Source organism: Lissotriton helveticus, chromosome 2_1, assembly GCF_964261635.1.
Source record: "Lissotriton helveticus chromosome 2_1, aLisHel1.1, whole genome shotgun sequence".
Taxonomy (NCBI): domain Eukaryota; kingdom Metazoa; phylum Chordata; class Amphibia; order Caudata; family Salamandridae; genus Lissotriton; species Lissotriton helveticus.
The window spans coordinates 945961181-945975715 of record NC_136059.1 but is presented as its reverse complement, the minus strand read 5'-3'; the positions used below and the strand labels follow the sequence as shown (position 1 = coordinate 945975715).

At 48.0% G+C, this 14535-nt stretch overlaps 1 protein-coding gene across 1 annotated transcript in view; it reads right to left on the bottom strand.

Annotated features, from left to right (window-relative positions):
• The window catches only part of PTCH1 (patched 1), a 102774-nt gene extending 89033 nt beyond the window's left edge, over positions 1–13741 (bottom strand). The window contains exon 1 of the mRNA XM_078675694.1: positions 13607–13741. Coding sequence (XP_078531820.1) covers positions 13607–13609 — 3 coding nt within the window. The 5' untranslated portion in view covers positions 13610–13741. The remainder of the gene's footprint in view (positions 1–13606) is intronic.
• Positions 13742–14535: the final 794 nt, after the last annotated feature.

Here is a 14535-nt window from a genome sequence, read left to right as displayed (position 1 = left end):
TCAGACTGCCGCAATTTGCGAATGCGGCTAGAATCTGTGCTCTATTTGGGGGGTTTATGGCTCTTAACGACTTCCTTTTCCTCCCTGCGCTTATCAGATCCAGGAATAACCATTTGTTCTCTTCACTCACACATAGATTCTTGTTCATTTCGTTCCCTTGGTTGATACTTGTTCTTCCTCCTCTCCGCCCTTTGTTTCTCCTATTGGGTTCGCCATATTTCTGTGCTCTTATCCTCCTTTGATTAATAGACCGCTCCTCCCTTGGCCTTGCTCTTTGGCTTATCATGCAAGTGGGGGGAGGGATCTCTGTTGCCTCCCGAAGCGTCTTCTTGTTCCTTGGCACTCTCGGGGTTTTAGGTGGCGTAGGAGATTTTGCCTTTGTCTGGGCAGGTCTATGTGTTTTCACTGTTGGGGCTGTTGCTTTAAGTACTGGCTTCTTCCTCCCCTTCCTTGATTCTTTCACATTCCTTAATCCTGCTATTTTCTTTTGCCTGGTTCTTCCTGCCCTGTACCTGGGCCCGATTGTGGTATACCCTCTACAACTTTTTATCAGCATTGGTCTTCTTGAAATATATACGTTGTCCATAGTGATTGCTGAGTCCTTTGCAGTATGTACTACGAAGTTCATTTTGGATTCCAGAGATATCACACTTTCTTCTTCCAGTACTATCCTGTTGTTTTCCACCGTTGGTTGGGCTGCATCTGTTACCATCACCCTACTTGGTAAATGGCTTTTTATTTCTCCTAGTTCATCCTCAATTTTCTTTAAGTGATGTTTCTGAGCTTTTAACACTCCGTTATTTGCGAGGGATACTTCCAGGATTCCCTGAAGTGCTTTCTGCATTAACAAAATTAGCTCCATCAGTGAGGATGTGGGGGTTTCGGAGATCTCCGAATCCTGTGTCATATTTCTTACTGGGATTGCTGGATAGCTTGCCTTTAGGCTATCTCGCTGAGTTGGGGATTTTTGCAGTGGAGGATGTTGATGGAATTGATCTGGTGCACCCCCCCAAATTGCGCTATGATTTTGATCTACATTGCCCCTAAGCTCCTCGATCCCTTGTGACAGTAGTGAGAACATTTTAGGTGAAGATGATAGACGAGGCGCCCTGATTTGGTGGTTTTGGCTCTGCAATGTCAGATTCAATGAATTGCAGTATGTCCCTATCTCCTCCGGGGGCGTGACAGGAAAGGCTTTAGGATGTAAGGTTTACTAACACAACCTAATGTAAATATCTGTAAATGTGCCATACACATTGAGTAAACGAAGAAAAAGGGAACCAGCTTTTCTTAACTCCTTTCCTGAAGTGAACAACCTTTCACAGAAAGGAACCATTTATGGCAGCTGTTTATTCTTTCCATGACTATAGTTCTTTACACAAAAGCAGAAATCTCTTTGCAAGTCACCATGCCTTATGAACTGTAGCAATGTTTAAAGTGACCTACATTAAACCGAATAAACTAGGTTGTTGCAACTTTTTACTAGCTGTACGCATTGATGTGTTTCATTTTGCACTACAGATGCCACCTTATTTCTACATATTTTCAACCATATTTGCTCATTTTAAGGCACATGTGTTGAAATATTTAAGAGATGAGTCACCTCAATGTTCCAGGACATTGCAAAGGAACTTGCCTTTTTTCCTCAGTAGGGCCGTGAAGCTCCTCTTCGTCTTGCAATGACCTTATAATGTACAACGGAGGTACTCTATTTCTAATACATTTCCTCCAAAATCGGTTAGAACAATAAACTTGGGAATGATTAGGAATGGTTTTATGTAGCATCAACTTCGCCTATCTGGATTTTTATACATTTGTAGCGCATTGTAAGTTAAGTTAATCGCGTTGCCTACAGTAACTCAACACATACAAATAGTACGGTTGCGAGGGAGGGTATGCACATATGCCCTTTCATATATACAAACTTATAACCATGAGTAAGAGACAAGAAGGTATTTTTCCCAGCATAACCAATAATAACGGTGCAAGGTAATTATTGAAAAGGAATCTGACAAGAGGCCGTAGAATGGCTACCCCAGTAAATCCATTGTTCAGACACTGGATATTTTCACCTTTATTCTATTAAATAGTAACATTAGGGGCATTAATGACATGGTACAGTGTTAATGTTAATGTTATGGTGATTTATATAGCGCACGGCTGCCCCAGCCAAGGGGCGTCCCGGCGCTGCGAACAGACAGTTTACAGGGGGATAGAGGCGCAGAAAAGAACAGTTATTGAAAGAGATGGGTTTTAACAGCCTTTCTGAAGGCTAAAAGGTCCTGTATACCACGGATAGCCTCAGGCAGACTATTCCATAACTTGGCAGCCAGGAAGCTAAAGGATCGGCCGCCTACTATGGCCAGTCTAGTGCGGGGAATGATCACAAGATGTTGTCCCTCTGAGCGGAGCGATCTCCTAGGAATGTACTCTGACAGGAGCGGACGCAGCATTGGGGGAGAGGCGGTTTTAAGGATTTTAAAGGCTAGGCACAGTGCCTTAAACTGGATCCTTTTGCCCACCGGGAGCCAGTGCAGTTTTTTCAAGGCTCCAGATACCGAAGAATGGCGAGGGAGACCTACCAGAGCCCTGGCAGCCGCATTCTGAACTCTCTGCAATCTGGCGATTTCCGCCAGATTTGCCCCCAAAAAAAGAGAGCTGGCATAGTCCAGTCTAGAAAGGATGGTCGCCTGGACAATTAGCTGGCGAGTACGGCAGTCAAAAAACTTCAAAATGGGTCTGATATTGCGTAAAATGCCAAAGCACGTGGCAGCTACTTTTTTAGTGTGGTGAGTGAACTTTAGAGCAGAGTCCACCCAGACTCCCAGATTTTTGACGCATTCCTTTGGCATGGGAGGGGGGCCTAAGACATCAGGCCACCAGTTGTCTCCCCAGGACGAGGTGTTTTTCCCCAGGAGCAGTATCTCTGTTTTCCCAGCGTTTAATTGAAGGAAGTTCGCCATCATCCAGTTGGTGATGTCAGTAAGTGTCTGTTTAAAATGATGAGCCTCCAGACCACTGTTGTTATTAAGAGCCACCACCAACTGGGTATCATCTGTGTAGGACACCAGTGTAAGTCCGTTTCTTCTAGCCACCTCCGCCAAAGGGCGGACATACACATTGAACAGGGTGGGGCTCAGGGAAGAGCCCTGCGGCACTCCCTGTCCAATGCTATGCTCCTTAGAGATGTAAGGGGGGGTAGAGACTCTGAAAGACCTGTTGGAAAGAAAGTCTCTAAACCATCCCAAGGCTATCCCTGTAACTCCAATTTCCTCCAATCTCGTCAAGAGGACCTCATGTGATACCGTATCGAAGGCAGCACTGAGATCCAACAGGACTAGTGCTGCCGTTCCGCCGGTGTCAAGAATGGTACGGAGGTCCTCTGAAACACTGAGCAAGGCTGTCTCGGTGCTGTGACCCGCTCTAAACCCGTGCTGAGAGATATCCAGAGTGTTATTGGTACGGTGGGCTATTGTACTCCTGTTCAGCATATTGACACCTGCAATATTTTGTCAAAATGGGCTTTTGTAGCATGGCACATTTTAATCATTCTGTGGCATAGCAGAACGTCACGGTGAACAGCAATGTTTTAGGTGTGGAAAACCTAAAGCATTGTATCTAAGCCCTACTAGGCATGTCCTTAGAAAATGTGGGGTTTAAAGTCTTTATTTTCTGAATCTCAGGTGTTCTGATAACGTGTCCTAGGAGTTAGGCACAGTGCCATTCAAGGAGAACAGCATAATACTGTATATTTTTGACTTCATGGCATGGCATAATTTGGAGATTTCTCCATTGCACAATGTGTTGGAGGCATCCTTTTCCAGCACCGTATCTTTCTGGCACAAATACAGCACATTTTGCACACACAGGTCTCTAGCATTGCGGATTGAAGGGATATTGGGTGCTCTTCTCCTTTAGGTACAAGGTTGATGCTGGGGCTTCTTTTCTCATAGGACAGCATTTTCAGTGGTTAATTTGTAAAATAGTGCTGCTGGGGCTCTCATCAGGAGGCAGCTTGCACCAACCCATTTCTACTGTTAGGGCCACTTTAAACAGAACGGACTACTGACCAGGGCCGGACTGGGAACCAAAACCGGCCCTGACAAAGTGCTCACCCACATAAAACCTGTGGCATGCTTCATCATAGATTCTTCGCCCACAAAGTCAAATACCTCTGGGCAGGCTCAACCTCACTTTTGGAGAGAGCACTTTGATATAAATGTGGAGTATTCCTTATAATAACCAAATTTAAAATTGCCTAAAGAGGACCCCTGTGGGGCCCAAAGTGTTCCACGGGTATCTTTGGAAAATTAAAAACATTCTGATGTTCATGGAGGTCATTAGTACTCCAACATCTGTTTGCTAGGTTTACATGTTTCAGCCTTTTCTGCCCCATGGGTCAAAGAGCTTTCTTCAGGACCTAAGACATCCCTAGTATGCTTTATTAGATCAACTCACTTATCCTACAAGCTCTGCAAAGCCTAGATCACACGTCCATTCATGCATCCAATCAAAATATAACTTACAAACGGCTCGGGTACTTCCCGGATTTGTTCTTAGAGGCACAGTCAGATTACCATTGCTTGGGAGGTATAGGATGTGAACGCAGCAAGGGCCGAACATATGGTGCAGGGATCCAACACAAGTACAAAGGGTTGTGCACAACTGTTTCAATCATATATGAAGACACCGTCTCACATACGCCAAGGCAAAGCATAGGGCTCTTGGAACAGAGATGGAGAACTCTTCCCTGGTTGAACCAGGGAAGGAGCATGGGAACACCAGGCTTTCTACATGAGGAAATGAACAACATACTTGAGAAAAGGCGCCGACATATTGGGCTTGGTTTTAACGTACATAACTCTTACTCTCAGGGAGTAGGGCTTAAATATATAGCGGGCAGGCTCTAATGTGTAATAGGAAGGACCCATATGGCAAATTCTACATTCAGTAAGTAGTGCTGAAACGCCCACATAAAGGTAAACTTAGATGCGGAGCGGCTCCTACAAACAAGATATGAAGAAAAGGGCTTTTGTATGCAAGGCGCACACTTCCACTGTATCAGAGGCGTGATTCAAGCACCCACCAGACAGACAGACTGAACAAAGGGAGCATGGAGGTTGTTTATCTATTTCTACAGCACAAACTAGACCCGAGGGCAGGAGCGTGCTTTCCAGTGAAGTGTGGGAAAGAGGAACAGACACTGGCTCTGACAGAGAATACTTGTACAAGCAGAACCGGAGAAATAATTGAACAATAGTCAAACAGGTTCAAAATCCCAGTTTAAAACTGAATGGGTGGCAAGAGTTACACAGGTAGTACGGAGAAGTCCTTGAGCACTAGGTACATATGTGGGAAGAAACTCTAAGCATATGCCTGGAGTTTTACGATATTTATTGGACAGAATTCTAACATATAGAGTCTCTGGGTCCATCCATATCATGAGAAAATTCCCAAAGTACATGTAGCATGGCGCTTAATTAGAGCTGCTGTTTTTTCACGTTTGAGTGCCTTACATTATGAACATTTCTTAACCACACAAAAATGGCCCTATGACAGTGAGAAAACCCTATGGACAATCATAAAGCAAAGTGCTTACAAGCATCAAGACCAGATCCTAAATACACCGGACAGGCTCTTCCTATGTGAGAGATGTGGGTCAAGCGAGGGTCCTCTACCTGGAGCCAAGCTCCTTGGTCAGAGCTGTCTCTTTTTTTGCCTCGAAGAGTCACAACAGCATACGGAGCATGGTGAGGTACTGTCACAATGGGATTCTTCACACCATCGGAAAGGGATTCATATTTGCAAATGGACCCCCCACCCTTTAGAAAAGCAAGAAAACATTGAGACTTCAAGCACTGTTGCCACACAAACACAGAAGACCTTCCATAGCTGGAAGGGCACTTTGTTTCGTAATTTTTTTCGTGTAAGGAGGAATATCAGGCTAGAGCAGAATTCATGTTTGTACATCAGTGGTCTTCCTTTTCTTTAAAGGACAAGTGTTAGCTGGAGGACATCTCCTGGAAGAAGTAACAGCGGTCTTTGTTAGATGGATCAGGTCTCTGGCACAGGCCAGGACTTCTTTTACATGGAGTGACACACTTGACAGTTTTCTTATTGTTCTATATTTAGCGCACAGCCTACTATTAGTATGGCTTCCTATTGCTGTTGGCATTTGTTCCTTCCAGTTCAGGGGTCTTCATATACACAGATGGGCTCTTGTTCCCCTTACGTGCCCCATATCTCCTCATAGAGTCCTCTTCCTTTGTGAAACTGGACTTTGCATTTGTGATGCAGTGCACGGTCTCATGGAACTGCCTCAGTCATGTAGCTGCTATTACCCCCGGTGCATGGTGGAAAGGTGAACCCCATTCTTTGATATCTTTTTGGGTGGGATCCCTTCATATATGGACCATGGGTATCCTTACTTAGAACTCACGCACGGAGGCGGTCCATTCCTAGATTACCTGGGTATGTCTAGCAGGCTTCAGATCTCTTGCATTGGCATGGTGTCCTTTCACATGCAGTAGGTCACTCGTAATTAGTGATGCATTCCTTCATAAAGCGACCAGTGCACACTAAAAAACAGTCAACCATCTACTACGTCTTCACATGCATTGACTAGGGCTCTTTCTATGTTAGCCTGTGCTTCAAAGGCAGGTTAGATATCTTAAAAAGTAGATCACACCTTGAACCCATCTGGTATCTTACAGGATGGAGGCGTGCTGCTAACGTGTAAGGAGTTCCTATGTGTAGCAGGGCAGTGTAAGCTGTAATGTTCCTGACTTATGGATAACACACATTCTACTTACTGGTACGTTAGAGTCTGAGGATTTCTGCAGGTGCAGGCACTCTTTGTGTACACCAAGTAGGTCCATTCACACACTCACCGAGAAGCAATACCTGTAAAGGGCGGATAAACCTATTAAGAGTAAATCTCTTCTAAGGTGCCAAAGGGATCTTTCATGGAAGAAGCACTTACACAGCAGGGAACATCTTACCAGGAAGACACCATTCCTTACATGAATTGGGGCTCTTCATTGGTGTATCCAAATGTTCAGTACTTGGAACATGGCTTTTTACATAGGCAAATGCGTAGAGCACTGCTTACGTAGAGCGGAATGTATACGTAGAGTGGAATGTAGAGTAGCTTGTGTTATGAGGCCTTCCGTTCTTATGTATTCCGAGGTCAAAGTCCTAACTTGGGAGCACACGTCTACATGTGAGGGTGGGTGAAGCTTGCTTGGTGAAAAGGTGAAGTTTCATACTACACTTAAAACATTAGCAGCTCAGGCACATGCATGTACTGGTTATGATGAGCTCTTATGTCAATACAAAAATGAAAAAAAGTAAGAATAGTTTGTTTTTTAAACACTTTCCCCAGTCATGTTTGCGCAAGTACTCAGTCGGACCTACAACTAAAGAATGCTGGTTTAGATATGGGAAGGGAGCAGAGCTGGGCATCCCAACCCACCAGCTCGCTTTTAGAGCGAAGTGGTGGTATGCTAATCTGCCGGCTGCAACAACGCGGTCTTGTTGCTTTGGCTCAGGTTGGGACAAAAGCCATGAAATGCCCATTGAGCTGCAGTGGGTGGTCCTCGGAATCATTCATACATCTCCAAACTAACCAGGGTAATGCGAGCGCCTGCTCTTTGTTCAGGACCCACACAATGTGGACATCAACCATTTGCAACACATTGCTGGCTTTGAAGGTGCCATCATGTGAAGAAATAATAAAGAAAGGATAGTTCCCTTTACACGGTTATGCATTGCGAACAATAACCAACAGTAGGCGTTCCAGAATGTTCCTTCCTCAGCTGAGGTTTTCATATATGCTGCGACATCATTTCGTGGACGACCCCTTTAATGCATTCACATGAACCCGACTGCAAAGGCAGGGACAGTGATGTGTACGGTTGTGCAGATGTCTCCTGGAGTTTCTGCTGCTTATCTGAAAACAACAACACTGAACACTCCATTTACATGTAGCCATAGGCATTTTCAGTGTGAGCACATTAGGAAATCATTGAGTCAACTCGCACATGCACTGAAAGGAGAGTTTAGTGGACTAGATCAGGCTGGGCCTCGCGTAGAAAGAAGACACGTCGTATCTTCCAAGCAGTGAGTAGAAAAGGAATTTGTCTGACTCAAAATGCATTCTCGAAAGGGAGGATGACCAGCACATGCTCAGGGTGATCAAGGGGTTCCATGTGTTTTAAAGCAATCGAAAAGGAGTTTTTTAAGTCTTAATTGAGTAAAGCAAAAGGTGCATTTTCACCAATGTCGAATGCTCCTCTGTAGCATACAGTGGCTCGGGCCACTGGAATTATATGGCAGGGGGAGCACAACATTTTGTGGCAGGGTTGAATAAATTACGAGGCAAGAAAGGCAACTGTGTAATGCAATAGAGATGTGATGGTATTCATTATTTGGTCATGTTTACATGTTACCATTGTTTGAACTAAAGTTTCACCCCAGTTTATCCCCTACATCAAGCAGTCTCTCACTCACTATATTCCTAAAACCCAGTATGAAAAACTGAACTTGACTCCTTTCAGTTGGAATACTTTCCTTTTTGTCCTTCAAAGCTAATCTTTTCTTGCACCTTCCACATGCTTTCTATTTCGGAGTAAAGCCTCCTCTTGGTCTCACACCAGTCTACCTTAATTTCTTTTACTGCAATTCTGCAAAAGGGAGACACATCATTTCATAGATCACACCCGCTTTAAAACCCTATCCATGCAACCTAACATTACCTCATCTCCGCCAGCCTCTCTCACCAACCATTCACCTGAAACCAGATAGTCCCCCACTAATGATCACACGAACTGGTATTAATGTTAGCTATAACAGGAGTAAATGAAAGTAATGTGTGTTCTTGAGAGCACACGACTAATCACAATAACCAACATTTACTCACTGGATTAATGACTATCCTTGGGTTCAGGAGTAGCGTTCTACTCGCCATAAAGCACTTCGGGGTAGTAAGCGATATAAAACATTAAATTACAATGGAATACATCAATAAGCAACTGCAATGTAACCAGTCAGCTTTCTCAAAGGGCCTTACACTATGGCAACAGGTGTCGCCACAGTTTTAGTACCTTATGATCCGTTTGAGCTAGAAACATTTTTTGATGAAATCTGCAGATTCGGCATGTGATGGATTATGTGGCAAATCCACAATTGTGCACAAAACGCAGAAGTAGCACATAGTTCCAATGGCCACGACTATGACACATCTAAAGAAGTGGTCTCTACTCCAGAGGGACCCCTGTGAAAGCTAAGAATACATGGGAGGGGCCTGGGTGGCTCAGAGCATTGCATACACATTGCACAGTAAGCCAGGTGTCCGATGGCACCCGCACAACATGGAGGCACTTTACAGAGGATGCGCAGCCTAGCAGTAGCCTCTGTGTCCCAGGGCCCTTTACAGCAGGCTAGCACTTGAAACAGGGTGGCGTGGCGTACTGCACTAGTGACCAACCGTTAGTGTCACCCAAGGAACTCTTGAGGCAGGAGGAGGAGTGTGCCTTAGAGATTGCACCGGGTCCCCTCCCGTCAGGCTGGTACTCTTGAATAGAACTATGCACAAAAATAGAGGACCAATCACAACATGTTTGCATTTTAAGGGCATGTATGTCGCCAAGAAGCAGTCGGGATACCGTGGGTGTGTCCCCCTTGAAGGTATTTTAAGGGGGGCTGCTAGGCCTAGCAGTTGTCAGTGCGGTCCATGCAGGTCCCCATCAGGACAGGCTACTTATTTACAGGGGTCTGCGTGGCCCAGGGGGTGCAAAACGACTGAACAGCTGTCCGTGTGGCGTGGAGTGACCCAAAGCTGAAGTCAGCAATCTGCTATGGAGCCGGCTGCGTGGCCCAGCAGCAGTCCGTGGGCATCAGTGGCCCCCAAGGGCCTACTCTCTGCAGGCTGACACTATAGAGGGGGCCGAGACCCAGCAGTAGTCATTGTGAATGTCTGCACCCCCAAGGGCCCCTCGCAGCGGGCTCGTGCCTGGGGGCGCGAGGCCCAGCAAGCAGTCCATGTCACTGGCTGCGGCCCAGGGCCCTCTCACGGCACACTGACTGACTGACTGGAGGTGTGTGGTGGTAGAGAGCTCACTCCAGAGGAAGAGCGCCGAGCTGTGCAAACCCCTCCCACCGCCCCCGCACCCGAACCAGCGGATAACTTCTAATTCTCCCAAACAGAGAAACAATAGGGCATTCCTGCCGCTGCTTCCAGGGGCGCAGCCTCAAACCAAACAGGCCCAGTCTTAAAGCCTCTCCCCCTGTGGTCCTGCCTGCTCCGCGCGCAAGAGATGAATTACCGCCGGCATCTAATTGGCCTTGTTTCTGTAATGTTTAAAGAGAACGGGGGGAGGGGGGTGGTGGTGTACGAGGTGTCCGAGTAAAAAGTCTGCCCGCGACCTGGGTGGCCCGGCCGGGCCTGCCCCCAATTTGCCTCCTTGCTGATGCGTGTGAGCGACAATGCTGCGGATAATGCCGGCCCGATCAATCCCGGCGCTGTTTACACTCGCGCCCTTTGTGTTTCTAATATGCATGGCCCGAGCATGGGAGCCCGGGGGCTGGGGGTGCGAGGGTCCAACGAGAGCCCAGGGGTCAGCATGTACCATCTCTGAGAGTTCTGGGGGTGCTAGGGGGCAGCACCGACCATCTCAGATGAGCTGAGGGCTCTAACTGGCCTCTGTCTATGGGAAAGAGAAAAAGGCAGGCAGGCAGGTGGCGACCTTCCTTCAAGGATATCCTCCCCCCTCATATGGGTACTTCCAAGCACATCCCATCCACACCCATGGGTGCAGAGTAAAACACCGTCATAGATTACTAGTTTGATACCAGTGCAGGCCTACATAGGACACAATACACAATGTAATTAGATTTAACAGAGTTACAATTTTGGTGTTCATCAAGTGTGTTTGAGGCTTTTTTTTAAAGCAACAGCCAAAATAGGGTAATGCAAGTACCCTCTACAAAGGCGAGGTGTGCCCTTGTACAGTTTTCCTATTTATTTCCCTCTTATACAGTTTCTGAGCAGGGCACCAGAGGTCTTCGGTAGAGCCTCATAAGAGAGCATTCAACACAACACAGGGCCCAGCGAAAGCTGCCCTTTCCTGCGTCCTCCTCTGCAAGGAAACATTCAAAGGTGGCGGGAAGGAGAGAGGAGGAAAGGCGGCTCTGGGGAAGGCTCCATCTATCCGGACTGCTGGTGAAGAGGCCAAAGCGAGTGTCCAGCGAGACGAGCTTGACAGACGCTTTCTAACCCAGCATCCACCCCCAAAACAAGCACAGGAGCAACACCGACCAGGGTAATGGCAAGTTCAGAAATACCCAGCTTCTATTATGCATACTTAATATACATATGGTCGCAAACATGCACGGCACGAGGTGCACATAGAAGACAGCAGATGTGGCCCTGAGAATGATTTATCGAGCATGCAACCACGGATCAAGAGTTCTAATCCCGGATTCCCCGTTCTGTGATCCTGGTCAAAACCATATTATCTCCCCTTATCACCTCCCTTTCCTCATCAGGCAGACGCTGACTTTGACAGGTATAATTAAATCGTTTTTCCTCTATCTGGATAAAGTGTTTTATATACATCTTAAAAGCAAGATCTGCTTGTGGTGCCTGTATATAAACATGTAACACTACCATTCTCTTTCCAGAGAGCGCGTGATAGCACCGGTGTAAGGGCTAATGGCGCCCCGGGCACAAGTTCCACCAGTTTGCGCTGCCCATCTCCGGCCATTAAGAAGAGACATTAATGCCACTGATCTCTGCCACGGCCTCCTCCCCTTTGCCCACTGCGCGCGCAACACGTTTACGCGGATAAAGGCGTGAGAAATGAAAGGGGGTAAAACAATAGGGGCGCATTGTGCGCCCCTCTTTCACACTGCTAATCCGGTTTACACATCCCGCCTACACGTCTCCGCGGGGCTCCGCGCGGTGTGTGGCAGCGGAGGGAGCCCGAGGTGTGTGGAAGAGGGGGCGCAGAGTGAAAGGAAAGACTGAGGGGCTCTCGTCCCCGGGTTTACAGCGCCTCTGCACCACTGCACGCAAACTAGATAGTTTATGCTCGGGCTCTCCACAAATATTTAATGGTAAGACATGCCACCCGCTGTGCTACCGCCCTCTCGAGCGTTTGAGGGTAAATGTATCCCTCACACCTGCGCCCAGGTGGATGTGTTTAAAGAAGGGGGGCTATAGACTATCTTTCAACAACTGTTTGAAGGCTGACCGCTGTCCTCCAGGCAGGTGCGAGATGCTGTCGGCTTTTCTCAAAGCATCGGATAATTCTTTAAAGAAGGAGGGGGGTCTGACTTTAAGCCAAATGGCGCAGCCTTGCAGGAACTGCCGTGCCGCAGACTTGCGCTGCGCGCATCTACACAAGGTGATAGGATGCCAAAAGCCAAATATGTGTTTATGCTTTGGCTAAAACACAATAAAACGCCCATGCCATGTTTTATTCAATTTCCCTTAAAAGTATTCCTCGATTTAACACGAGGCTCACTGTCAGGTATACACCCTGCCCTTCCTGCAGACAATCCCAGCTTCTGGCAGGTGCCAAGTGCACCCAAACGATAAATATATGGTGGACAGCGAGCCCACCATCCCCGACAGCTTTTTAAGGCTGAGTGACAGATGATCCATACCGGTTATAACCCATCAGGCGTGTCGAGGAGGATGTATCCACCTTAATACGCTGCTTACTCCGGGGAAAGGTGGAAATAAATCCAAGGAGCACCACCTGCATGTAGCGCCTGCACCCTGCAGCACACCTACCTACTGTGGAAGCCAACCCACCCTGCCTCCAGAGGCCCGGGTCAGCATCAGTGCACCGGGCTGAGGTGTGGGGGCGAGGGGTTGGTACAGCTTGCTTCGGGACTTCCTGTGCCTCCCTGTAGCACAGCTGGGCCTGCGGGGGCTCTCGGCGAGGAGGCATCCACCGAGCGTGAAAAATGGGTCCCGGGAGACCTCGTCGGGAAATTAGCATTCATCCGTTTCACCCCGTGCTTGCCCTCCCTGCCTGTGCGATGCCCCCGGAGGGGCAGCTCTCGGCAGAGACTCAACAGAAATTACGCAGGAGTCGTAACATACGCCTGCATGTCCCAAAAGAGGCCAGAGACACACTGAATTCCACACTGCCAGAGAGGCCCCGTCATTGCATGATATAGCGCCCACCAAAGCCAAAATCAATTTATATAGGTTTTAGCGCACGTTATCCAGCAGCATGCAAACTAATACATGTATGCGTCTTCATGGCAAATTCTGTCGTGGAACGGTAAATACCTTATATTGAATTCTGAAGCGCACTCCACAACCATACCACCCACCCCAGACATAACTTGTTTAAACAGCCAACATTTTAAGTCAATGTCATCCTTTTGATGAACTCCATCACAGCGCGTAAAATCCAGCAGCGACAGTCTGGGAGCGTCCAGACAAGGCGCACGAAACCCCCTCGGAGCAGGGGCGGCTGTAATTGCGCATAAACCAGAGTATAACCCGGCCGGTGCTGGGGGGCTGCCTCGCCCCGATCTACCCTCAGCCCCATCCCCGTTGCAGCGGAGGCGATCCCCCGTCCCTTACCATGTCCCCGGGGCGCGGGCGTCCCGCCGGCGCGGTGGGTGCTCCCGTCGGTGCGTGCGCGGCGCTCCGGTGTCAGCAGTGCGGGGCCATCGGGAGCCTCGCGTGCGCTAATCCTCCGCCTCCTCCCGGCTGCGGGCCTCACGCCGAGTGCGGGGAGCGCGCACAATTACATGCCTGTTCCTATTAAGCAGCCCCATCGTCTCCACGTGGGTGGTCCGGCTCCCTCGATAGGCAGGACCTGTCAGGGTCACGTGACGGCCCGGAAACCTTCACACTCCGCGCGGATCTGGGGTGGGAGACGGTGTGCGCCGCGGCCCGGGCCGGCGGGGGAACCAGAGCGGCCCGAGCCGGCGGCCTGCGGGCTGGGGAAGAGGGGCACTCGGGGGAGGTAGAGTGGAGCGTCCCCAGAGGGGGAAAATCCCGAGAAGTTGTGTCTCTCTGCTAACCTTTTAAAGGCAACAATACTAAGCATGGAGAGGGCGAGACACACTGTTAGCAATGTTCTTTAAAAATGCTGGATTTGTTGCTCTACGCTTGGTGGTTCAGTCATAATCCATTTCCAGTCCTGGATGTCTCGCATTCAAATAAAGGCATTCATGTGTATTGGTCTAATTAGTTCAATTGAAGCAAACCAGGACTACAATACCCAAAATGCACTAGGCAGTCTCATGGAAACTCTAGGACTGAAAACGTTCTCAGCCTTGACAGTCAGGTGCACACCAACAGCACATCCATTTTAAAACTAGTTACATTTGAAAGTGCCTCTACACATACCACTTAGTTTCACCTGATGGGGACCCTTTATTTTTATTGTCCTGCCCTAGGGGTTCGCATTGCGCTTTGACGCTGCAAGTGTGATGCAACCCTTGGACCCACTTTGGTGGTTTGTGGAGTTATTCTGACATTTGGCAGTAGACAGGGTGCTTTCA